General features: G+C 46.7%; 1 protein-coding gene across 2 annotated transcripts in view; it reads right to left on the bottom strand.

The window, feature by feature from the left end:
* The window catches only part of ASB9 (ankyrin repeat and SOCS box containing 9), a 29,338-nt gene extending 10,834 nt beyond the window's left edge, over window positions 1-18,504 (bottom strand). Inside the window, exons 1-2 of one of the 2 annotated variants that reach the window (XM_056131324.1) lie at window positions 18,417-18,504; window positions 6,138-6,217 (exon numbers count right to left, since the gene is read on the bottom strand). In XM_056131324.1, the coding sequence (XP_055987299.1) occupies window positions 6,138-6,217; window positions 18,417-18,423 (87 nt within the window). In that variant the 5' untranslated portion in view covers window positions 18,424-18,504. Of the gene's footprint in view, window positions 1-6,137; window positions 6,218-7,785; window positions 7,858-18,416 lie in introns of those variants that run through there. The other variant, XM_056131323.1, reaches the window with a different exon arrangement.
* Window positions 18,505-27,754: the final 9,250 nt, after the last annotated feature.

Genomic DNA, 27,754 nt, shown 5'->3' with positions numbered 1-27,754 from the left:
ATTGTCACATATTGTCTTGTTTCCCAGGATTGTCACAGTCACGGTCCTCCCGTTGTTCACCGATTTGCTCGAGCGGGCCCAGTAATGTCTCCATCATGAGACTTGTTGTTACTGTGTTTGGCATATCGAATACGCCATGGGGAGCTTGCCAGGCTCTGCCGTGCGGGCGAGATACTCTCGGTAGCTTGCCGGGATCCCCAAGGGGGCAGAGGAATCGAACTCTGGTCGGCCATGTTGGCCGCTTGTAAGGCAAACGCCCTACCGCTGTGCTATTGCTCCAGCCCACAACTTGACTAAAATTATTCTAATATTTTGCTGCATTCAGCAACATTTCTTCTACGTGGGCAGGCATTTACAATTCAACCTCCTGATTGGTCCATCCTTTGGACTTTTACCCTCTGACAGGCAAGTCCAAACTTACTGAGATATCTAATCATTTTGACCATAAAAATGAGGCTGTAAGAGCTCAAACGCAGACTTTGGGGGTGCTGAATCTGAACTAGGGTTTCATAAGTGAGAAACCCAGTATCCCACACCATCCTGCCAGGAAAGTACTGTATCATCTCTTCCTTTAGAAATTCAAATCCCATCTATACCCGATGGATACCCAATGAATGCCAGTTATCCCCAGCCAGACTCAAAGACTTTGAATCAATTCATTTTATCCTCACAAGTATGACCATGGACCTGACAGTGTGGCATCTACTTTACTTTCTTATTGCCATTATTTTGCAAAGAAGATCTCCACAAAGAGAAGTTCTTGAATCCTCTTTTCTTTCAAAACTCTTTACATGTTACATATATATAAGTGCACGGAATATGGTAATATTTGGGGCTCTTCCACAGCACAATTGTTAACCACGTGACTGTGTGGGCATTCATGGAGCATGGACCTGTGAACATTTGAGGAGCGCATGGAGACAGCACCTTGGGCACCCGTGCACATGACGGCTTGCTCATTTGTACGATTCTGGGAAAGAGCACCATACTTGGGCATCATGCCAGCTTTGTGTTCCTCCCAATAAGAGAATATTGCCCAAGACTGGGAGGTGCAAGTGTAACGGAGCAGGAGCAATAAGGTATGTCACACCTCCCTAGAACTCCTGGGTGCTTCTCTTTTAGGCTGCTTGAAATCCTGGATCCAGATCCATAAGCCAGCCCAGGAGACCAACTAAATGTGTTTGAAAGGGCTTTCAAATCTCACGCTGCACCTCTGAGCCATGTTTCAATTCTCTGAGAAGACAGAAGCATCTAGAGACATGGCTAACAAAACAAATCCAGCCTCCACTTGCCACACTCTCCTGGGCTGGCCAGATCCCATTCCCTGAAGGGCACCCCTCTTCTGATTCTTACTGGGATGATGACCTCACAGGGGTTGGTTAACCTTATGCTGACATTAACACTGCTACCATCAAAAGCAGTGTGACCTGGGTCCTGCAACTTCTCTCCCTAAGCCTCAGTTTCCTCATTTGCATAATGAGGACAACTGCACTCGACAAATTATGAGAAAAAAAACAGTAATAAGTGTATTAAAAATACTTATCAACCAGACCCCTCTTCTTCGGTTTTAAATATCTTATTAACTGAGCATTAAGTGTGTGTGTGTGTGTGTGTGCGCGCGCGCACGTGTGCATGAACACACCTCTGCACATGTGTGCACCTGTGTGCTCTGCTACTCTCCTTCAACATTATGTTTTTCAGATTCATTCACTCAGCCATTTCCACAGCTGTATGGAATCCTATTGATACCATAACATACTTGCCCATTTTACTTTTGATGGACTTCACTGTCACTGTCCTCCCATTGTTCATCGATTTGCTCGAGCGGGCCCAGTAACATCTCCATTGGAGACTTTGTTGTTACTGTGTTTGGCATATCGAATGCGTCACGGGTAGCTTGTCAGGCTCTGCTGTGCGAGCGAGATACTCTCTGTAGCTTGCTAGGCTCTCCAAGAGGGGCGGAGGAATCGAACTTGGGTCAGCCATGTTGGTTGCATGCAAGGCAAAAGCCCTACCACTGTGCTATTGCTCCAGCCCTATGATGGACTTAAAGACTGTTTTTAAGGGCTGTTGCAAATAAGGCTGTTCTAACTGTCCTGTACACGTCTTCCGATAAATGTACCTATCTATTGCATATGAACCTAGAGACAAAATTTCTGGGCTTTAGAGTAGGGATCATTTTAGCTTTAGTAGATATTACTTGACAATTTTCCAAGTGGTTTGGAAAATTTATACTTTACTAGCAACTTTTATTGTTGGCAGGAGAGTCCCATTTACTCTACATTCCTGCTAAAACTAGATTATTATCTGTGCTTTTCAAATTCAACCCCTCTAGTAGGAGGACCTGTAAGGATAAGATTAAGAATAAAAATAAATAGTAAGAGGAACTCATATTTATCATTTTGTATGGTAAGATAACAGGTTGGAGATTTTTATCTCAATTCTGTATTCTCCTATTACAGTGTCATATGTTCAACACCCTGACTGTTACTCATAGCTGACAGCATGTACTTATTGATCCTTGACTTTGAAATTGGTCAACTGACTGCCGTTGATCAGTGGGATGTTAGCAGATGTGGCACAGAAAGATGGGAAGAATTTTTGCCTAGTTGATCTTTCTCTCGTGTGCTCCAGTCTTCTGCAAGCTGCTCATATGCCCACTGGTCATAGAAAGAGGAGATACTGCATTCCATTCACAACTTGGAGTCAATCCCAACCTTGGTCAGCCAACCCAAAGAATCCTTAGCAAAAAGAACGTTGTTTTATGCTACTGAGTTTGGGGTGTATTGTTACACAGCAAAATTAATATAGGTGGGTGCATGGAAGTCTCGCTTTATAAAGGCATAAAATGAGATTCCAAGATGATAACTTCCTCAAATAATGCTATAGAGATGAGAGACATGGATTCGCTGATGTTTAGTAACATGAGAACACTGAATGCAAGTGCATTCTAGTATCAGTACAATCTAGTGGCATATCAAAGCATCAGTGTTCATTTTCCATTCTATCCAAATAAAGTAAATGCTTCATTTTTATCTGAGAAGTGGCTTAACTTCTTTACTTATGTGTGACTTCATTTTTATCTGAGAAGTGATTTAACTTCTTTGGTTCTGTAGATGCATTGTTAGTAAATGTCTACTTACAATGCAACTACAGAAACAACTTAAAATAATGGCTTAAGGTAATCTGAAGTTTTGTTTTTTGGGTTATGGGGGAGGGTGCAAGCAGTACTCATGGGATCTGAGAGCCACCTCCTGGTTACACCTGACCAATCAGGCCAGGGGTTGAGGCTCAGGCCCCAGGATATGAGGATGTGGTGCTGTTTGGAGCCTGGCACTACTTCTTGGGGAGGGGCATTTGGTGCCCAGGATTGAATCTGGGCCAGGGGCATACTTTTATTTATTCTGTACTATCTCCCCATACCTGAACATTTTCTTTAGAAATTATTCTCTTGTAGAAAGATTTCTTACTCTAGTTAGTGCCATGAAATTAAATTTTCTTCAAAACACACTGGTTTTTCAAAATATGAGATTAATACCCAAGAATAGCTGAGATCAGCACCAGAAGGATTACTCCATAGCTTAGAGGCCAGCCGGGCATTCTAGGGGAAAGGGCAGCTCAGACAGAGAAGGGAGCACCAAATAAAGGGTGTTTGGAGGATCCTCCCAGGAGGGGAAATGCATGTTGAAAGTAGACTATGGACTGAACATGTTTGCCACTCAATGCCTCTTTTGCAGACCACAACACCCAAAAGGAGAGAGAGAACAAAAGGGAATGCCCTGCCACAGAGGCAGGGTGGGATAGGGGGTTGGGGGTGGGAGGGATATTATCCATGGTGGTGGAAAATGGGCACTGGTAGAGGGATGGGTATTTGATCATTGTATAATCGAAACCCAAGCACAAAAATTTGTAAATCTACAACTGTACCTCATGGTATTTCACTAATAAAAAAAATTAAAAATAAAACAAAAAAACAATGCAAAAAAAAAAACACTGGTTTTCACTAACCACCATCTGAAACTGAAGATGTCCTTCAAATCATGAATGTAAACAACAAACCACAGTACATAATAGTTTAGAGAGCTGCCACTGAGAAGAATTGGATATTTTTATACTATTACAACTGCTGTGGATGTCTATAATATCTCAAAATATATGTTCCATATACTTAAAATTTATGGTAGCTAATTTAATTACTGTAAATCACACTGAATGCATTAATAAAGTCCATGTATTAGTAGGTCCCATTTGAACTTTCACATTTTGATTGGTTTTCTCTGTACTGTGTTTCATCTATAAGGCATTAATTGGTCTGAGGAGGGATCCACTGACTTTGTTGAGACTGTCTATTACACTGAAAGGGCCAGGAATTCCTAACTTAAGAGATCTATAGTCCAGGGAACAGAATATTTTGAACAAAATATTGATTGTAATATTGAATGCTTCCTTAAGCCCACTGAAGCTCCCATTCATTTCAAACCAGCAAAACTCATATTAATGCTTACTTGAAAGTTGAACCCAGGATCAGAGAGAAGAAACAGAAAACTGGGAAGAGCCACTATTAACCCAAGATTCAACAGAACTGAACATTTAGTTTTGATATGACAATATTTTGTATTTTAAAAGGCAACTTAAATAATATATTTGACAACCAGGGATTTTTAGTCCCAACTCTACTGATATTTGGGGCTAGATCCTATTTTAGTATAGGTGGTCATCCTGTGCAAAGCAGGATTACTTATTAATATCCTTAGTATATCCATAGTATCCTTAGCATATCCTCAGTATCACCCCCATCTCCACTCCTAGTTTGTGTTTTTTATTAGTGAAACACCATGAGGTACAGTTATAGACTTACAAATTTTTGTGCTTGGGTTTCAGTTATACAATGATCAAGTACCTATCCCTCCACCAGCACCCATCCCCCTCCACCACGAGTTCCAGCATCCCTCCCAACCCCAATCCCCCCATCCCACCCTGCCTCTGTGGCAGGGCATTCCCTTTTGTTCTCTCTCTCTCTTCTTTTGGGTCCTGTGGTTTGCAATAGAGGCATTGAGTGGCAATCATGTTTGGTCTATAGTCCACTTTCAGCATGCTTCTCCCATCCTGGGAGGATCCTCCCAACACCCTTTATTTGGTGCTCTCTTCTTTATCTGAGCTGCCTTTTCCCCTAGCACGTGTGGCTGGCCTCCAAGTCATGGAGCAAAACTCCTGGTACTAATCTCAGCCACTCCTGGGTGTTAGTCTCCCATTTTGTTGCTTTATGTTCCCCAGACGAATGCAATCTTTCTGCATCTGTCCCTCTCTTTCTGACTCATTTCGCATAACATGATACTTTCCATGTAGTACCACTTGTATGTAAATCTCATGACTTCATCTTTTCTAACAGCTACATAGTTCTCCATTGTGTAAATGTACCAAAGTTTCTTTAACCAGTCATCTGTTCTTGGGCACTCAGGTTTTTTCCAGATTTCGGCTATTGTAAAGAGTGCTGCAATGAACAAACAATTGCAGATGTCACTTCGACTATACTTTTTTTTGCCTCTCTGGGATATATTCCCAGATCCACTCCTAGTTTTGACCATCAACAAAGTCTCCAAACACTGGCAAATGTTCCCTAAAAGGAAAAAAATTTCCTAGTTAAGAACTGTTATTTTAGGTAATACATTTCAATAGCATCAGCTACTGAATAAAGTAACCGAAAATTGAATGCATTAACTTTCCTACTGCTGATGCAAAAGGTTATTTATCATTTACCTATGTGGTGCACAGAATTATACTAAATAGTGATATTATATCAGCCCCCAAATAAAAAGTTGGATAGGATTGGACTTAACTCTCATTTTATTAAAGAAAAATATTGCTTTTTTTCTGGAGGGAGTGTTCAGCAGTGTACAGGGGCACAGGAACTACTCCCAGATTCAGGTTCTACTGGAGATACAGCCAACATCACTAGGAAGAGGGGTGGGGGCATGTGCAGTGCCAGGGATGGAACTCAGAGTCTTGTTTATGACAGGTATGCTTTAGACTTATGAACTGTCTGTCCAGCCCGAAACTTTTGAATCTCCTCACCATACCATCCTTCTGCTCAGTGCAGTAAGCAACAGAATGTGCTTTTTCCCCCTGAAGCTACCTACCTGTCTGATGAGGTTCCTCAGAGACAGCATTCGTCCATGGATCGCAGCCTCATGCATGGGGGACCAATCAGACAGAGCATCTGTACAGAGAGAAGAATAGCTTAGAGCCCGCTACTGGTCTTTTCAGCCCAAAGCTCCCCTCACCTGGCTTCAGAAATGCCTAAAAATCCTTACTGGAAGGAGGCAGTGAACCCAGAAACCCAAACTTTTCAGCACTGCAGCTTTTCTCCTCCTGAAATTTCCTGTGCATGGTTGGTTTGAAATGTTCTGAGAGTGCACACAGGTCTGTCATGTTCAAACTTCCAACCAAAGGAAGGAAGAGGAGGCTGACAGGCACCGTACACATTTCACCACAATCATCGCTGATTGTATGCCAAATTTCTATTTTCAAGAGTAGGGTGTGCAAGGGCTGGAGTAATAGCACAGTGGGTAGGGCATTTGCCTTGCACGCGGCCGACTCAGGTTCGATTCCCAGCATCCCATAGGGTCCCCTGAGCACCACCAGGAGTACTTCCTGAGTGCATGAGCCAGGAGCAACCTTTGTGCATTGCTGGGTGTGACCCAAAAAGCAAAAAAATAAATAAATAAAAAGTAGGATGCAGACATTATGTAAAGGGATTTTCCTCCCCCGCTTTGCTGGTATTACTGAAAAATGAATAAATAAAGGTGCACCGTTAGAGAGTGGTGGAGTACAGTAAGTTATTGAGATTTTACACACTGGTTTACGATCCAGCAAATGGTCTCTTGGGCTAAGGGAAAGAGCTTCAGTGAGGACCAGCAATTGCGTGTTCAGTTACAGTTGCTTGTCTGGTTTGCTGCACGAAACACAAACTTTGATATCAGTAAATAATGCCACACTCTAAGTCGCAGTAACTGTGTAATTATGCATACCATTAGGCTTGGATCAAATGGACACTGAACGGCATCTCTTCATGGGTTTTTCTCCTACCTCAGCTATCGGAGTTCATCTGCCCTTGTGACAGGGACATCATTTATTCCCAAAGGCAACAGGCCAACATTGTTCCTAGCAAGCTCTGACTTCTGAGCGGTGGTTCCCTGCACATGCTCTGAGCTCTCACTCCGTCCTATGAGTCTGAAGGCAGCAGTAGACCTCCTTGGCTCCATGCCCGTTCCATACTCTTCTCCATCCCTGCGACTCAGCAGTCTCAGGTTCACCTCCAAACCACTGCTATTTCAAAGAGCAAAGTTGTTTCACACCCATACAGAAGGAACGCACGTTCCTTGGAATGATGTCTGGTAACCCTAGCCTGACACTTTAAATGCCAGACTCTACCCTGAATGAGGCGTAGACTTGCATGTATTTTTTTTTCATCTTCAGCCGTGAGTGATTTCCAAAACAAACAACCGCCGGAAGTCAGAATGTGAGGAGGCTCATCGGAGCCGGCTGTACTCCCAGCTCTGAGTAAAAACACTCCACATCCATGCAAGCGAGGCAGGACAGCGGGACACTGGTCACACCCTGGACAGAAACTGGTTTCCCTGCAAAGCCCCAAAGCCTTTAAGCACCACAGACTCATTATGTTTGGATCAGCAGATGCCGGCAAAGCCTCATCTCACTGGATGTGTTATACTATCATCACGTGGTTAAGGACAAAAACAAAACAAAACAAAACAAAAAGATCCTTACCCAAGAGTGAAGCAAATGTCAATGTCATCTGAGAACTTGCTTTCACTTGGCAGGGGTTCACTGAAAGCCGGTTCCCAAGAATCTATAAGCAACAGGAAGTGAGGCCCGGACCTAAGCACAAGGCCTGGGAAAGTGAAGGGCCGTAAAGGAAGAGGCTCAAATGGTCTGCTCCAAGCCATGCTGTTGGAGGTAAGCCCCTATCCGGAGCTCTCAGGCCATCCCCTTCCCGAGGAACGAGGGTCACAGGAGGCACTGAACAAAGCAGAACGTGCTTGGGGCTGGAGCAATAGCGCAGCGGGTAGGACGTTTGCCTTGCACGCGGCTGACCCAGGTTCGATTCCCAGCGTCCCATATGGTCCCCTGAGCACCGCCAGGGGTAATTCCTGAATGCAGAGCCAGCAGGAGTGACCCCTGTGCATCGCCGGGTGTGACCCAAAGAGCAAAAAAAAAAAAAGCAGAATATGTTCTAACCTCATGACTGCACATCTCCACTCCTCACTTCCTGCACGAGGCCCCTTCAAGTAAAACTGCCTCTCCCCCTCCAAACCTTAGAAACTCAGTGTCCTTGACCTCGTCCGAGCTTCCAAATTCTCTCAGGAAAAAAAAATAGGGAGACTACCAGACTGCAGCTAATGGACAGGTTTCTCTCCAAATAAAATTAGAACGGGAGGAAGAAGGATGTTTGCCCAGGAGGTGCTCGCTGTGAAACAGCATCCACGGCAAATCTTGATTGAGGAGAAAGAGTCACACGGTGAGAAAGGTTTTGAAAATCAGGTTGAAATAGATTGGCAATTGTCCCCTAATAGGTCCCCCTGTGTGCGATAATTAGCTTTTCTTCCAAGAGCTTGGCGGCGAAGGAGTAAGAACTGCTGCCGTCCGGAGCCTTTGTTCAAGCTCTCAGGGACTTGCCAGGACAGCTGTAACAGTCCAAGCAGGTAAACCAGGCCCGATGTGGGAACTGTTCACAGTTCATAAAAATGACAATTATATTAGCAAGTGGAGACAGAAATGGGCTTTTAATTTCCATGCATTTATCATGGAACCATTAACTGCAATTAGGGTAAATAACGAATTATGGACATCTCAAAGAAGAAAGAAAAGAATGGCTACCTGAGGGTTTTGTGCCCTGCATCCAAATGTAGCCTTGGCAGAATGCACAGAACAAAGAAGATCTGTATCTTTGAGAAGCACAGAGGGGGTATCTAGGCATGTTCTCTGGAGGGCAGACAGTGATCTATGGCCACCAATCAATCAACCATCTGCCTAACAGCTTTATTGAACGGCAATTCACATCCTGCGCAATTCAACCATTTTTAGTATATTCACAGAGTGGTGTCATCACCCTAATCCACTTTAGAGTATGTTCAGCATCTCACCAAGAAACTCTTGCCCACAAAGCTGCCAACTCCCCAATTCTGCACCCTGAGACCACCACCTCTGTGTCTCTGCCTATGCCCTAACCCTGGAATCAAATTACTGTGTTCCTTGGTCACTGGCTTCTTTCAAACGAGCAGAAGTTCTTCAAAGGTCCACCTTGGCATTCGTGCTGGAGTATTTATCAATAGTCCAGCCTCTTTTATGGACAAATGAGGGTCAATGCATGGATAGACCACGTGTTATTTATTCACTATGTAGATAGGCATTTGAACAGTTTCTGCTTCTTAGCTATTTTGGTTTGCAGAACCAAACCTTTGGTTCCAAAGGTGCTTGGGAGGCTGGGTTAAGGGAAGGGGGAATTCCCAGTGATTCTTGGGCAACTGGGCCTGCACATCAGCACTAGGGCCTGAAGAGGTGATGCTCCTGGAGGCCTCTAAGGCTGTACCCAGGAGAACTTGGGGGACCATGCCCAGGTCTGCCTCATGCAACACCGGTGCCTGAACCCCTGTGCTCCATCTCTTTCCCCATTATTGTCAATACCAGATATGGACATTGTTAATACCAGATATGGACATTCATGTTTAAGTTTTGGGTAGATTTAAGTTTCTTTTTTTTTTAATTTTTATTAGTGAAACACCATGAGGTACAGTTGTAGATTTACAAATTTTTGTGCTTGGGTTTCAATTGTACAATGATCAAACACCCATCCCTCCACCAGTGCCCATTTTCCATCACCACGGGTCCCAGTATCCCTCCTACCCCCCATCCCCCCCATGCCACCCTGCCTCTGTGGCAGGGCATTCCCTTTTGTTCTCTCTCTCCTTTTGGGTCCTGTGGTTTGCAAAAGAGGCATTGGGTGGCAATCATGTTCGGTCTATAGTCTACTTTCAGCATGGGGTCAATGTAAGTTTTCAGTTCTCTTGGTTAAACACCTAGGTATGAAACTGGTGTAGAAGATAAACTAACATCCTAATGTTGAGCGATAGCACAGCGGGTAGGGCGTCTGCCTTGCACGCAGCCAACATGGCCGACCCGAGTTCGATTCCTCCGCCCCTCTCGGAGAGCCCGGCAAGCTACCGAGAGTATTGATATGCCAGACACAGTAACAACAAACTCTCCAATGGAGACGTTACTGGGCCCGCTCGAGCAAATCACATCAATAGGATAGAATAATGTTAGCCTTTGGAGAAGGTGCCAGGAGATTTTTCCAAAGCACTAGACCGGGTGATATTCCCATAAGCCGTGGGTCTGACTTTGCCTTTTCAATGTAAAGTCATTTCAGGCTAGAATTGGGTAGACCCAAGAGAGTGCCCTATCCTCCTGCTACAAAGAGAAACCTGGGTCTTCGTCAAACCCAAGTTCATCTCAAATCTGTATGAAGCCTTTATTCTCTTCAGCTCCGTACAACTATCACTATCACTATCACCCCGTTGTTCATTGATTTGCTCGAGCAGGTGCCAGTAATGTCTCCATTCATCCTTGTCAGTGCTAGTGTAGCCTGATGGCATATTGGGGGCTCTTTCAGGGTCAGAGGAATGAGGACCATCATTGTTACTGTGGGTTTTTTTTTTTTTACATTATCAAGTAGGCCACAGATAGCTTGCCAGGCTTTGCTGTGCAGGCAGGATACTCTCGGTAGCTTCCCGGGCTCTCCGAGAGGGATGGAGGCTTTTGGGTCAGCCTCTAATCACCTTTACAGGTGTTCCCAGTCAGGCATATATGCGGGCAGGAGACTCTCAGTAGCCTGCCAGGTTCTCTGAGAGTGAGAACTAGACAATAAGACAACTGACTATGCAAAAAAAAAAAAATTCAATTGTAGCAATATGTCAGCATTATCTGGTTCCCAGAGCTTAGACTGCCTGGGAATTCACACAGAGTTTAGCAAACGACTTATCTTAAAGGGGGCACACTTTGTCTTTAAAGAGAGGGGCCAGTGTGCGTTGGAGGAGGGGCTCCAAGGGCTAGAGTTCGTGCCAGAATGCATCATCCCAGCACTCAGCACTTTGCCAGGGGTAGTATCTGAACACCCTATCAGAAGCAGCTCCCTGGGAACTGTGCTGAGAGTAGCAAGTCGCCTCCCCCTATCCCACAGAGAACCCTCCCACCCCCAGCACAGCACAGGGAATAGCCTTGAACACGCCACATTTGGAAACGGGTTCCCCAACACCCCCTGCCCTGTGCTCACATGGGGCTCTGTGCAGGAATAGCTCTCCTACCCCAGCACCACATTGATAGCAAATGCCACCCTGCATCCCCGCCGCCCAGTGCTTCAACGCGACAGCCCCGTGAGCACTGTGCCAGGAGTACCCTCTGGCAGCACATACGAGGAAGCATCGTGCCTGGAGTAGCCACCATCTAGCACCATGCTGTCAGTAGACCCCCTACGGGGGCAGCTCCCCACCCACAGCACCATGGGGCGACAAAGCACTAAGCCCACCCCCTGCCACAGCAGCCCTCCAGAGCACCACGTCCGGAGTCATCTCCTAGTGGCGCACCGACTCCAGAGCCTCACTCCAGGAATGGCCCTTGGCTCTGCTCCCCAGAACGGGACTCAAACTGGCCACCCCCACTCCAGCACTGAGTCAGGAGCAGCCGCACACCCCACCCTTCCAGAACACCCTGGCGGGAAGAGCATCCTCAAGACAGTACCCTAAGCAACTCCGCCCCCAGCCAGCACCTGGCTTGGAATAACTCTGGACTGCTGCACCCCAGTAAATCCTTCACCCAGCGGGACTCCCGCTGTGGCCCCAAACCCTGGGATTTCCAGAGCTTCACCCCAAACAGGCCACAGCTGCAGCCACCATTAGACCCGAAAGCAGTTTTATCTCTTCTGGGGGGAAAACGCAAGGGAGTCAAAGGAGAGAGCACTTGAAAGTAGACTAGAGACTGAACATGATTGCCTCTCAATACCTCTTTTTTTTCTTGACCATGGTTTTTTTATTTTTTTAAAATTTTTATTAGTGAAACACCATGAGGTACAGTTGTAGACTTACAAATTTTTGTTCTTGGGTTTCAGTTATACAATGATCAAGTACTCATCCCTCCACCAGTGCCCATTCTCCACCATCAATGATCCCAGTATCCCTCCCACCCCCACCCCCCACCCCCCATCCCACCCTGCCTCTGTGGCAGGACACTCCCTTTCGTTCTCTCTCTCCTTTTGGTTGCTGTGGTTTACAAAAGAGGAATTGAGTGGCAATCATGTTCGGTCTATAGTCTACTTTTTTTAATTTTATTGAATCACCGTGAGATACTTATAAGCTTTCAGGTTTGGGTTAAAATCGCACAATGATCAAACACCCATCCGTCCACCAGTGCACATTCCACACCACCAACCTCCCCGGTATACCCCTCCTCACCACCTTCCCCCTGCCTCCATGGCAGACATGATTCCCCATCATCTCTCTCTACTTTTGGGCATTATGGTTTGCAATACAGACCCTGAGAGGTCATCATGTTTGGTCCTTTATCCACTTTCTGCACACATCTCCCATCCTGACCGATTCCTCCAGCCATCTTTTTCTTAGTGATCCCTTCTCTATTCCAGCTGCCTTCTCCCCTTTGCTCACGAGGCAGGCTTCCAGCTTTGGAGCAATCTATCTGTCCCATGTATCTACTATCCTTAGGTGTCAGCCTCATGCTATGTTGTTTTAGACTCCACTCAATACCTCTTTTGCAAACCTCAGCGCCCAAAAGGAGAGAGAGAACAAAAGGGAATGCCCAGCCATGGAGGCAGGATGGAATGGGGGGATGGGAGGGATACTGTGATCATTGGTGGTGGAGAATGGGCACTGTTGGAGGGATGGGTACTCGATCATTGTATAATGGAAACCCAAGCACAAAAATTTGTAAGTCTACAACTGTACCTCATGGTGTTTCACTAATAAAAATTTTTTAAAAATAAATAAGTCACTGTCACTGTCCTCCCATTGTTCATCGATTTGCTCGAGCGGGCCCAGTAACGTCTCCATTGGAGACTCTGTTGTTACTGTGTTTGGCATATCAAATACATCACGGGGAGCTTGCCAGGCTCTGCCGTGCGGGCGAGATACTCTCGGTAGCTTGCCGGGCTCTCCGAGAGGGGCAGAGGAATCGAACTCAGGTCGGCCATGTTGGCTGCGTGCAAGGTAAATGCCCTACCACGTTAAATAAATAAAAACAAAGGGGAGAGCAGAGATGAGCAGACCGAAATGCACACCCCCCCCCCCCCCCGCGCTCATCGTCTTCATCCCTTCTCCGCACCCTCGGCACGTAGAGGATTCTTCCCAAGACTCGTTCCCATGGCAGCTATTGCTTTGGCTGCTCCAAAGAAGGCGGGGAATGGTGTGGCCAGCTGTGGCACTGCTGCCACACTGTCACTCTTGGTTAAACGGGGCCAGAGTGTCCGAGCTAAGCGCCCAATTGGTCCGGCTCCCCTCACTCCCTTACCAAACTGAGTCTCCATCAGCCACGGCAGCACATGAGGAAGGCGGCCGTTTCATTTGGATAGCAATTTCTGGGCTGGATATTTCTTCCACTTCCATTATTTCGGAAGAGATTTGAAAGCACGGTCGTTGGATACACTCTGCAAGGGGCTGTTAAGGAAGATGGGAGCGCTCCAGTCAACGTGGGTGGGAGCATTAACAGAGCTGTCTTGGGTGATGGTTTGGCAGGTCAGGTGGACAAAAGAGCAGTTGGTTTGCTCCAACGGGCAGGAGTCACTGGCCCTTGAGTCCTGGGGTGCATTCTAAGGCTCAGGATAGCATGACACAGGAGAGGCCCCGAGCACTGGGTTTACAAGCAGACAGGAGGTGGGTTGGATTCCAGGCCGAAAGTCAAAAAGAGACAGCCGGGACCAGAATCAGGCAAACAGAAAATGAGTCTCAGGCCTGAAGACTGAAACAACGCTTGGGCAAGCGCATCTGGTCCCAGTGAAGTGTCTCTTCTCCTCATCTCCCCTCCTCCTACCTATCTGGATGAGACAGTTCACGGAGGAACATAACATGACCCGTTTTGTCGGTGTCCCATCCCGACAATACAGGACCACTCAGTTGCCAGGGCACGGGTGTATCTGAGTGTGCCTAGAATGAATGAAGTCCTTTCTTTTCCCGACTCCTTACAGCTAAAAACTCGGTCAGGGTGTCAGAGAGTGAGAAAATTTTCTCAGGGTGTAGGTGAGTAGAAAGAAGGCCAGACCTCGGGGCTGGAGTGATAGTACAGTGGGTAGGGCGTTTGCCTTGCACGCAGCCAACCTGGGTTCGATTCCCAGCAGCCCATATGGTCCCCCAAGCACTGCCAGGAGTAATTCCTGAATGCAGAGCCAGGAGTAATCCCTGTGCATCGCTGGGTGTGACCCAAAAAGAAAAAAAAAACAAAGAAGAAGCAACAAAAGTTTGTAGCAAGTGAAATCTGGGCCTAGCAAGTGAGATAGAGGTGTAGCAAGTGAGATAGAGGTGGGAACTTGTTGCTCCTTCCACACACTTGCCAAAGCATCTGAGCATGGACACAATTTCTTTAACCTTGAAGCTAAAGCATGACCTACCTATGAGGGGGAAGGTTATGGGGGCATCTTCAAACACCAGGAAGCCATTGGTTCCATGATCTGAAGACTGCGGGTCTGCCTTCAGCCTCCCCAAAGTCCTTAGAGAATGGGCCAGAAGAATAGCAGGTATGAAAATATCCCAGCACTGATAGAGTGGCCCCTGCGCAGAGAGCCAGGAGTTTAAACCTTGAGCACTGCCAAGCGCAGACCCCAAATCCCCTAAAGCAGTCTTCAGGGAAGGGACAAGAGATAGAGCCCAAAGCACCTGCCTTGGTGCCTGCTTTGCATGTGAAGGCCCCGGGTTCAATCCCTATCCCCATGCCCTTCCTTTCAGCCAGTAGTAGCACCAAGCACCTCAGAGCACTGTTGGGCCTGATCCCCCCCCCCACACACACACACATACACACACATACATCGGAAGCCTCCAGCGGAGGCCCCTTCTGGCAAGTGGCCGCCCAGAGTCATAAGTTTGTGGCATATAAGATTCATCACCCCCACCTCCTACCTCCCTTGTCTCCTCTAGTTTTTGATTATTGTGGGAGTCACGCCTGGAAAATCTGAAGGGGGCAGGGCACGTGCAGCAGTGCTGAGGGTTAGGCTCAGGGGGTCACCAGGCCTCCAGCCAATGCTCAGGGTCCCTCACATGTGACGTGTATGCTGGCTGCCCGGGCCTCCTGTCCGGCTTCTGTCTGCTGCTGTCGTTGCTATGGATACGTGGTTTAGGGACCACTCCCTATGTTAGCACTCAGGGATGATTCCCAGCATGCTCCAGGGACCATGCAGTGCCAGCATCAAATCTGGGGCCTCCTGAAAAGCTTCTGTCTCTGTTTACAGGGATACAGCTAGTCAGCACATGGCAACCAGCCCTAGGGAAGACTCTCACCATCTGTGACCAGCAGCCCAATTTCCAAGAATGTCCTGTGGTGCTCCGAGTTATCACCTCCACATAGATTTGGGAGTGAGCACACTCTTCAACCCATGACATGGCATGTGCAGGGGGAAAGACAGCCCTTTCCTGTCCTGGGGCAGCGCAGTCAAGCCATAAACAAATCTCTGTAAAGATCTGGTTGCCATCCTCGTTTCCTTTCCTTCCTGCCTCCAATGATGTGAAAAGAGAAAAGCCCCCAAGTGGAGGTAAAGGCACAAAACTGCCTTTAGACAAAGCCCAGACACCCGAGCCCTATTTCCCTCTAACCTGGGCCTGTGCAGGGAGATACGCTTCGCCTGGGCTGGCCCAGCCATTTAGAAACAACACGCTGAGCATTTCACATTCCACACTTCACCAAGGTCAAGACTCCAGAAACATAAACAAATGGAACTCGGCTCTCATTGAGGTTCTGCTCACAGAGGCAAAGTAAGGCAAGACGAGAAAAATCTAGGAGGGCTTCCTGGAAGTTGTGGTTCAGCTGGGTACGGGGTGGCGGGGGGAGAAGATGAGTAGGAGATTGCCACTCAGATTAGGAGAAAGAAGAAAAAACGCAGAGGTGTCTTGACATCAGAATGTGAGGCACCTCTGCGCCATTTGGAACCTTTGGAACCTTTTCTTCCCTTAGTCCCCAAAATGGAGACTTGTTCCAGCTACAGCCACTTTCTCTTCCCCAGAATTTCAGCAGAGCAAACCTGCACCCGCTTCCTAGCCCAGGGCCCACGCCATCACGCTGAGCTTTGAGCCCCCGGACTTTTACATCCACATCCAAACTCCTCATCTTCCCCTCCACACAGTTCCCCAGCCATCTCCCCTTCTCTCTTATCTGATGTCAACACGGACTCAAACACCGTGACAGCGCTGGCTGCCTTAGCTCCTTCAGTTCCAAAACTAATCCCGCAGTACAGCCCGTTTTCTCTTCCCTTTGATCACTTGCCCTTTCTCTGTCAAAGTTCAGCCCAAGTACCGGCATGGTGTTTGGATTAGTGACGTAATTCTCAGAGTGAAGTCCCAGTGACCTGGCGAGCTCTGCAGACTCCCAGGTCTCACCCTGACCCTAAACTCATCTGACACTCTGGGCGATAGCCCGGCCACCTGCATTTCCACCCAACGGTGCCCGTGGCATCTGAGAGTTTGAGCACCAGTGGCTCAGCGCAAGCCCTCGCTGTCATCCCACAATCCATCCCCGAACAGTTTCCCTAGCATCTTCATCAGGGCAGTTGTCTGCTCGGGGCCATCATCCTGATCCCCTTACAAACCAACCTCATCCACCTCACTTTTCCTGCTTCGTTCCCAGGTTCCATCTCTCCAAACTCATTCTCAAAAAGACCCCCTGAGCCACTGCATTCTAGCTGTGACACTGTGCATGCTCACTTTGAAGCGTCCTCCCTCGAGGTTACGTTCCCCCACACACACACATGAACACCCCCACCCCCTCCCTCCCAACCCTTCCACCCTTCAGCTCCGGCCAGGGTTGGAAGGAGGCTCTTCCAGAAACCCCCAGCAGTGAAAAGTGACTAGCACCCCTTGCTCACGTGGAAACAAAAGCAAATATAATACTTAGCTGGGAAACAATCCCGCGCAAGTCAACCCAATCACCGATTCTTTCCTGCTTTCAAAAATACACTCCAGTTCACTGTTTAAATTGGATGTTGGCGCCACTCTGAATCCTCCGTCCGCACTGAGTGGATACTCCGTGCCACCCTGAATCTTGATCACAGTGATTTTCTAATCACACTGCCATTTGAATATTGAATTCTTAATTACAGAATTGTCATTTACACTTAAATATTTCATTATCGAGTTGATACTTGTGATTTCATTTAAACGGAAAATAATTACTTGAGTTTATTTCCGAATAATATTCAATGATTTCCTGACAGATTACATGTGTTTCATCATCCCTATTTAAAATGAGTCCATTTATTAAGCTGATCTCATCATTTATTTCACTGTGAAATAAATCCATTCATGAAATCAAGAACTGCTTTTGCTACATTCTCCACCATCAAGCTGCCCATGTGTGGGGTAAAACTGGATGAAGAAATGAATGAGCGAGCTCGTCTGCTCTGATGCTCAGAGCAAAGGCAGTTCCCACTACGTTTCTTCTGCTTCCACACCACTCCCCGCCCCCGTTCCGTACCCAGACGGCACTGCTGGACACCATCAAGTCCTGCCTGCCTGTTCGCCCTCGCTCCGTGCCCTCTGTCCATTCAACCTTGCGGGTGCTGAGTGCATCGGCTCTCTGCTCGCACCCGGGCATCCCATTTGGAAGCTCTCTGTCAGGAACCACCTGTTGAATGTGCCACAGCTACGCCTCTGTGCAGTGGCCAGAAGGCCTGCTGACAGGCACACCTGCAAACCACTTTGCTCGTGTTTTTTTGCTGTCATTGCTGTGCCGCCGCTCTTTGCAGCGAATCAATCTCTGATGTCAGGCACCATTTACAACTCCAGCCCCACCTAAAAGCTGAATAAATGTTTCAGCAGCAAAACGTCCTAATGTAGAAGCAACTTTCCAAGCCTTCCAGGATCTCAGAAGGAGATGCTCCACCCACAAACAAGCATTATCCACAAACAACCCCTGTAGGAAAGAAAGTTTTCACGACAGAATCGAAGGGGCCAGGCCCTGGGGTGGGGGCTGGGCTGGGGGCCTGGGAGGGGACCTTGCTGTGCAGACACAGGCATCATAAGGCGGGAGAGGATAACCAGCAAGCCCTGGTCCCCATCTCTGATCCACTGAAGTCACCCCACTCCTCACTCCCCTCCCCGCATCTCACAGCCCCCTCCCCCCCAAACCCTGGGACTTACCCCCCATGCGCGGGTTGTACAGGACTCTGGGGACCCGGACATGCGCTAGGGTCAGGGGAGTATGCAGCTCCCTTTCCTCTCGGCCTCGGCCTCGCCCTCCTCTCGCTCTCCTCCCGCGCTGGCTATCCATGCTGCTCCACTGGAGTTGTTCAGCAAAGTCCAAATTCGATGTCCCCTGCTCCCGGGAAATTCCAGGCAGACCTGGTCAGCCAGCAGAGGACGGCTGCCTGCAGCAGAGAAGGGAAGGGACAGGGAAATCTGAGTCCTACCTGAGGTCTCACACGCGTAGCAGAGACTCCCAGCCTGGCCACGAAGGCACCGGCACCGACACACACGCCCTCTCGCTTACCCCGCAGGCTGGAAGTCCTCCAAAGCCCAGGAGAGCTCTCCCCCAGCCTAAGTCTGCAAAGTTGCTGATGTCACGTCCTTTCCCCACCAGAGACCAATCAGCGAGGAAGCCTTGGGGTTTATCAGGAAGGAAATTTAAGGTTTGTAACTTTGGGAGAGCACAGGGAAGGGGTGGGGGGAGGACGTGTGGGGAGGCGTGGTGAGGAGAGCCCCTGCTACACCGAGGTGGTCTGTTTGCTTTTTGTTTGCTGCTGAGCTGGGTTTGTTTCAGCCCTGCTGAGCTGCCTGCACAGCGTGCGGAGAGCGCCCTGGCCATCTGCACATGTGGTTTCAATTTTTTTTTTCTGGGAGTTTCTAATGTGCCTATATGTTACAGTCCTGCAAGATGGGAAAACACTTCTGCTTTCTCCTGGCCACTGCAAGGCAAGGATTTCGGGGGGAAAGTCCTGCTGTTCATCCACACGCTCCATTTTCACTTGTAAAGAAAATGACTGAAAGCTGCTGTTGCAGGAACAGGGAGATGCTGTACAGCATGAGGACCTGGAAGAGATTTGCCATGCTTCTTATAACGGTTTACTATATTTATAAAAAAAAAAAAAACTAAGTTTTATATTGGTCCAGAGAGAGAGTGTAGCAGATAGGGCACTTGCCTTGCACAGGACTGACCAGCATTCGATCCTAGTACCACATAGGTCTCCCAAGCACCGCCGGGAGAGATTCCTGAGCACAGAGCCAGGAGTAAAGCCATAGGCACCACTGGGTGTTGCCAAAAAAGTAAAAGTTGACTTTGGGGCCACAGAGATGACTCGATGGGCTGGAGCACTTCCTTGGATTCAGGAGCCATCCTGCAACTTTGAGCATCCCTGAGCCTCCCCGGCACTGAAGGTGTAATCCTCCCCACCACCACCCCCCAACAAAAAACGTTTTATTTTGTGAAGACCTCTGTTGGTTGCCTTTCCAGAACAGTTGGGGTTTCGTACATGGGTCTTTTCAAATGTCATGGCTTCTCTCTTCCTCTGCCAACAGGCTCTGAATCTCAAATGAATCGGGCTGTGAAACTGGTGCAGTTGAGTGAAGGTGGAGCCCAGGTGAACTAGCTCATTTATATGATCATTTTAAATTGCAGTCCCTCCATGAAAAGGTGGCCAGTCAGTGGATAATGGCATGGAGGGGGTGGGAGAGAACAGCGGATGAAAGGAAGCTCCCAGTCAGGCAATGTCTGTCTCTCTTTTCATCCCGTCATCTCCTTCCAGAGAGATGGCAGGAGAGACCCAGGTCTCACCCACAGGCACATGACCAGAGCTGGAGACCACCCCGGATGTCAAGGAACCACTGGGATACAGCCTTAAAGAGGCCCAGTGACAGGTTACATAGCATCAAGCCGCAGCAAGGGAACACAGGTGACAGGGATCCAGCTTATACTGGACAGAAAACAGCAGAGGGACAAGACAGAGTTGTCATACATTGCAGGCGAGCAGACCATGAGGGACAGGACTTAGGACTTTTCACACTGGACCGCGTGCATAAGAGACAGGACTAGTGACATCATACACATGAAAAATGACATACTAGGGGGAAAGGCAGCTCAGATAGAGAAGGGAGCACCAAATAAAGGGTGTTGGGAGGATCCTCCCAGGATGGGAGAAGCATGCTGAAAGTAGACTATAGACCACACATGACTGCCACTCAATGTCTCCTTTGCAAACCACAGCACCCAAAAGAAGAGAGAGACCAAAAGGGAATGCCCTGCCACAGAGGCAGGGTGGGATGGGGGGATGGGGGGTGGGAGGGATACTGGTATCCGTGGTGGTGGGAAATGGGCACTGGTGGAGGGCTGGATATTTGATCATTGTATAATTGAAACCCAAGCACAAACTTTGTAAGTCTACAACTATATCTCATGGTGTCTCACTAATAAAAATTTCACTAACAAAAAAATTTAAAAATTAAAAAATAATAAAAGTAAAGTAAAGGCCCTCCCGTTGATCATCGATTTGCTCGAGCGGGCCCAGTAACGTCTCCATTGGAGACTTTGTTGTTACTGTGTCTGGCATATTGAATACGTCACGGGGAGCTTGCCAGGCTCTGCCGTGCGGGCGAGATACTCTCGGTAGCTTGCCGGGCTCTCCGAGAGGGGCAGAGGAATCGAACTTGGGTCGGCCATGTTGGCTGTGTGCAAGGCAAACGCCCTACCGCTGTGCTAATAAAAAATAAATAAAAATGAAAATCACCTAATTTCATTCTAGAAGATTCTTCTGTACTTAAATCATTTGGTATTGAACAATAAATAACTATATATCAATGTTCATAAAATATTAAATGTTGATATTTTAAAAAAAAAAGAAAAATGACAGGCTCAGACATTGAGGAGGAAGCCAGTCCTTGAACTGTACAAGTCTACTTGAACTGTACAGTCAACTCTTAACATAATAAACTTTTAAGTTTTGTCTTCAAATCTTTTATGCAATTCTCAAGTACCTGCAAGCTCAGGAATAGCAAAAATGATTACTGATTTTTTAAGGCCAAATATTAGCCTCATAACTTTCCATTTATGGGCCTTTAAGAAATGAGTGGGTTTTTTTATTTTAAAACTTTTTTTTATTGAATTACTGTGATCAACGTTTTTATCGACCCTTACAAAGCTGTTCATGATTAGGTTTCAGTCATACAGTGTGAAATGAGTGTTTTAAAATGCATTTCCCTACATGCACATGTGTCCACATTTATCTTACTCTATACCAATCCACATAAATCATTCTTTTAGAATTTTGGGCTTTGCATTTCACATCAACTTTTCACAAATATAGCTCCAGGACATTTGTTACTTTATTCACTACTGTGTAGCATTTCAGATGTTTCTACTTTAGTTACATTCAGTTCTTTATTCACACCATGTAACATTGCATGTTCCAGATCTTTCCAACTGAACTAGCCTCCTTTTTCAGTGGCTGTGGGGAATTTCATCTTGCAACAAAAGTATTACTTTTCCGCCTGGTAATACCCGAAACTCGTTTTATATCTCTTTATTGCTGGAAAAAGAAACCTACTACATTTTTGTACAAATGACTTTGTGCATTTATGCAACAACTTCTGCAGGAGAGGCTCCTGAGAGGTAATACTGAGCTAAAGATAGGCTCAGGCACATGCAATCGTGTATATAAAAAGAACAACGTATAGGAATGAGAGAAAATCACCCGGAGGAGGAGGGATAACGGCCTCCCTGCATGAGATCAGCAGAGTGTGTACATGTACTTTCTCGCTTGGGACATTGTGCTACAGTTTGGCAAAATGATGTCAAAGTGAGCACAGCTACAGGGGAGCTTTGTATTAGCTCTTAACCCTGCTGACCTACAGTGACCTCAATATCAATGACTTTATTTTTTTTGTTGTTTTGGAGATACTTAGGAGCGATGCTACTGGCAGTGCTTTGGAGACCATATGGGATGCTGGGGATCGAACCTGGGTCCGCTGAGTGCAGGACAAGCACCCTACCCACTGTACTCTCTCTCTCCAGCACAACAAATTACAACTTTTGGTAGGTGCATACCCAGCATATTTCAGAAGGTACTTCTGGCCGTTCTCAGTGGTGCTCAGGGGTCCACGTGGAACCAGTTCCATAGACTGAACCAATGCCTCCTGCAAAGTAAGCATTCCAGCCCTGAGGTATCTTCCAGAACACCAAATCACAGCTTTTAAAACTTAAAATCAACACCACCAAATTGCACTCCATCTCTACTGGCATAATAAACAGAAAGCATAGACAGACATACTGTCTGCTTCTCTATCGGGAAAGAACTGAAAAATGATCAAAGTTGTGTTTGGCACAGGGTGAAATTTTCTCCCATCTTAGTCCAGGTGACTAAGAAGAAAGGAGCAGTTCAGGAAAGCTGGATCTTGTGGCCATACTTCCGGAGAGTCTTCATAATACAGCTTATTTATTCACATTTAATGAAATTCCCAGAAACTCTTTGTATTCAGATTCCAGTTCAGCTCAAAAGGACAAAATAAGGGGGATGCCTAGGCCGTTGCCTTAGTACTTGGGAGGGAACTAATTAACTTTTAATCTCTCTTTATAATTAGAATATTGTTCACCACTTGGGAGCTGATATTTTAACTCCAACTACAGATCTAGATCAAGTAATCAGAGAAGCAGCCTCAGATGAATTTGTGCGTTTAAGTTTAGTTTTGTTTTGTTTTGTTTTGTTTGGGGGCCATACTCAACAGTGCTCATGGACTGTATATGACTCAGTGATCAGGGTCATCTCTGGTGGTTCCTGTGGGGCCCTAGACTACTGAGGATTGAACATGGCTCACTGAGTTAGATGAGGCATGAACCCAGTCTGAATTTATGCTTTTTAAGAACCTGTACAAGAAAGTTGAATTATATGTATATGAGTAGTGATTGTAGAGAATTAAGTTGATTTCCCATGTGCCACAGAGAAGATCACTTGGAGTGGGGGCTCTTAAGAAGTACTCAGGGGGAGCTACTGCCAGGAGTAACCCCTATGCATGGCCAGGTGTGACCCAAAAAGCCAAAAAAATAAATAAAAAATAAAAAAGAAGTACTCAGGGGGAGCTACCGCTAGGAGTAATTCCTGAGTGTAGAGCCAGGAGTAACCCCTGTGCATCGCCAGGTGTGACCCAAAAAGCCAAAATAAAAAATAAGTACTCAGGGGGCCCAGAGGTCACACCAGAAACAGAAATTCTTGGCCAACTGGGCCATCGGTTCAATGCAAGGACCTGAGGATGTGGTGCCCTAAGTGACAGGGATTATTCAGGCCACTCTGACAGTGCTTGGGGCCTACCAGAGCCACACCCAGGGGAATTCAGGGGCCTCTAGGACTGCATCCAGTTTGGGGCACTATGTACAAGAGAGAACCTGGGCGGGCCACATGCAAGGCCTGGGTCTTAACCCCTGCTCTATCTCTCTGGCCCCAAGAAGAACACTTTTACCAACTTATAGTCAATCCTTGTACCTGACTCTTTAGTGAACTTGTTTCTGGTCAAGGAAAAAAAAGAATCGTGACCTGCTGCATACATAAAGGCACAATCACTCAGCTTTGGCCCCAATGTTCACCTGGATATCCATGGCTAAAATCACTCCTGAATTATGACAGTCTTCACCAGACATTGAGGAACTTTTAAAGTCAACTCAAATCAGTCAAAGTTTACCCAAGAGCCAAAACCTCTGGTCATTCCAACAAATTTCTCTTGCGTGCCACTTAGAAATCCTAAAATGTGCCTGCACTGTAGTACTGTCCTCCCGTTGTTCATCGATTTACTTGAGCGGGCCCAGTAACGTCTCCATCGTGAGACTTGTTGCTACTGTGTTTGGCATATTGAATATGTCATCGGTAGCTTGCCAGGCTTTGCCGTGCAGGCAAGATACTCTCGATAGCTCGCCAGGCTCTCCGAGAGGGGTGGAGGAATCGAACTCGGGTCAGCCAGGTCGGCCACGTGCAAGGCAAACGCCCTACCCGCTGCACTATCGCTCCAGCCCCATACAACCTAAAACTGACATTTTTCAATGGGTTGCTTCTACTACCTAAAACTTCCTTGCTGTGATTGCTAAGACAGTGCATACTGCTCTTTGGAAGAGCATTCACTCGTTCTAACTCCATTCAATAGCACCATAAGGTTCAAATGAAAATCCAGCCTAATGCAGACTTTCTGGTCAAAATCAGGATCAGAGTCTACACTGAAATGGAGTTGAGCTCTTCAAAGATGCCAATGACATGAGAGACAAAAGAGAAGGGTGTGGGCTGGAGCAATATTATAGCGGGCAGGGTGTTTGCCTGGCACACGGCCAGCCCGGGTTCAAATCCCAGCATCCCATATGGTTCCTTGAGCACTGCCAGGAGTAATTTCTGAGTGCAAAGACAGAAGTAACCCCTGTGCATCGCCGGGTGTGACCCCCAAAAAAAAGCAAAAAATAAAATAAAATTTGAAAAAATTTAAAAAGAAGGGTGTATGACTTTCTAGATTAAAGAAGAATTAAGAGGCTTAGTAACTAAACAGGAGGCATTATCCTTGATTTGATTCTAAATAAAAAAAATAAAGAGGTGTTGGCAGCAAGGGTGGGTAGTCGGGGTGGAGGGACAACAAGTCAGAAAGGTTATCAATGCATGGAAACTCAAATATGAGTAGATATGGATCAGCATGGTCCATCTACACCTAGTTTCCTGCAGACACGTTAGGCAAGCTCTCCTGTCAAAACTTGGGAGTTCTCACATAACGACTGTGCTAGCCAATCTGTTCATTCCTCAGAACTCAACAGCCACATGTCCCAGAACCTCTGACTAAATGGAAACACTGACCTCATTGTACAATAATACAGGATCATAAAACACGCAATAGTCTGTACTTATGACAATTGCGGATATCTTGGTTACCGTTTTTCCTTGTGGCTGATCGTTTTTTACTAAGTAGCTTTAATTTATATTTGATTTTTGAGCCTCTACCACATGACTCTTTTTTTTCTACTGAATCACTTTTTAGATAGACCCTTACAAAGCTTTTCATGATTAACTCTGAGTCACACAGTATTCCAACACCCATCCCTCCACCAGCGTACGTTTCCCAGCACCAGTGTCCCCAGGTTCCCTCCCATCACCACCACCCCCGCTTCCCATCCTGATTTTTTTAAACACTGCTCTAAAACATTTATCTTGGTGATGGAGTTTTTCATAATGATCACAAAGGTTGCAGTAGATACTGACTGACTCTGAGGTCCTTAGGATCGGCGTGTAAGAACAATGCGCCAACCACCAGAAGTCTTCAGTGTTAGAGTTCTTTTATTTCATAGTTCTTTTGTTTCACAGCTAGTGTAATAATTGGCAGCAGGATCCTCCACGCCTGGGACAGAACCCCAGCGGCCACTTGCCACTTCTCGCTGCACGGTGCTCACTTGCTCTCATTGCTCACAGGTCCACTGTTCTGCTGCTTGATAGTCTCTAGTTCCCAGCCCCCAGTTACTGTTCACTGCTTATGAGGTGCCAGTAGACAATCTGATTGCACCATATACCTGCCTCGTGTCCGCTGTCTGCCAATCTGAATTTTAGCTCTAGCTTCTTCTTGTGTCTGTGCATACTGCCTACCTCCACCATCCTTAACTGTTTCTGATATCTAACTGACTTCACCCCATGTAAGTGAGATTTAAGATGACTAATTGAATAGTATTGCTTTCCTGGTTCTCCTCCTCTCTTCCACTAAATAAAAATGATTTATTAGAAAATAAGGGGAAGTGCAATTTGCTGCAACTTGGTTGGAACTGGAAGATAGCTTGTTGAGTGAAGTAAGCCAGAAAAAAAGAAAATCACAGGATGATCTCATGTATCAGTTCTATATAGAATAACTGGATGAAGAAACGTAATGTAGTAGAGGAAGGATGCTCAGATCACCCTTGAGTCCAGAGCTTCAGGAGGAGGACATAGAAGGAAATAAATCAAGAGGGGAGGGAAGATGAGAAAAGGAAGCAATAAGGAACAGGATTTGAGTTTGGGGTAAGACTGATGATGTAGGAGAGAGGTCTAATTATATATCCAAAATACAGACCCAACAGCACTGGAAACTTGAGATCTAAGCTGCAAGCACTGAACTTTGTACTGTGTCTGTCAAGATGGTAGGTCAGCATGGGACTGGTAGAGGGAAGTTGACACTGGTGGTGAGATTGGTGTTGAAATGTTATAAGCTGAAATCTCGTTCACGGTCACGGTCCTCCCATTGTTCATCGATTTGCTCGAGCGGGCCCAGTAACGTCTCCATCATGAGACTTGTTGTTACTGTGTTTGGCATATCGAATACATCATGGTAGCTTGCCAGGCTCTGCCATGCAGGCCAGATACTCTCGGTAGCTTGTCGAGCTCTCCAAGAGGGGCGGAGGAATCGAACTCAGGTCAGCCATGTTGGCCGTTTGTAAGGCAAACGCCCTACCGCTGTGCTATTGCTCCAGCTGAAATATCAAATAACAATAACTTTGTAAAGCACAGTTATTTAATTTAAAATTTTTTAAAGAAACTATGAGGGGGATTGGAGTTGTTCAAGGGTTAAGGCACCCATCTTGCACATGACCACACAGATTCCGTCCCCAACATTGCATATGGTCCACTGATTACCTGCAGGAGTAAACCCTGAGCACTGCAAGGTGAAACCCCAAACCAATGAAAAGGGAAAGAAGGATAGATGGAAGGAAGGAAGGAAGGAAGGAAGGAAGGAAGGAAGGAAGGAGGAAAGGAAGGAAGGAAGATGGAGGGAAAGAGAGAAAGGGAGAGGGAGAAAGCAAGGAAGCAAGCAAACAAGCAAGCAAGCATGCAGGAAGAGGGGGTCCAAGAAATAACTCAAAGGATTGAGTGCATATTTTTGTATGCACAAGGCCCAGGTTCAATCCCTGGTACTGCATTTTCCTCCAAGCACCACCAAGAGCTACCTCCAAATACTGAGGCAGTTGTAGCCTCTGAGCACCATACTGTGACCCAGTAACTATACACACACATACACGCACAAACTCACACATCCATGGACTGGCCCTATTTGACTCAGCTAAGGATAGAAATGATGATGCATTTCCCAGAGAGGTAGTTCAATGGGCTGAGCACATGCTTTCTTGCAGTAATCCCACTTTTAATCCCTAGCAATGAATGGTCTTCTGAACCCTGAGCCTGGAGTACACTGAAGCACCACTGGGAGTGGCTCAGAAAGTAATCACTGTTGGGGTGGCCCAGATAGTTCCTGGCACCTCAAGACCCAACTTTGAGACACCCAACATTGCACTGAACCATGGGCCTGATTGACAGATAATCACCTCGAGTGGGCTCTGGGCCTCCTGATACCACCCCCCCCCAAAATAAAAAGTACGTATTAACCATGCATGGTCTTACCTATGTGTGCCTATATCATACAGGTGTGGATATAGACATGCACACTCCTGTGTGATATACATATGCATACGCATACACAAATGTGGCAAGAGATTTAAATTGGCAAGTTGAGAT

Source organism: Sorex fumeus, unplaced genomic scaffold, assembly GCF_029834395.1.
Source record: "Sorex fumeus unplaced genomic scaffold, SorFum_2.1 ptg000086l, whole genome shotgun sequence".
NCBI lineage: Eukaryota > Metazoa > Chordata > Mammalia > Eulipotyphla > Soricidae > Sorex > Sorex fumeus.
This window is presented reverse-complemented; position numbering and strand designations above follow the sequence as displayed.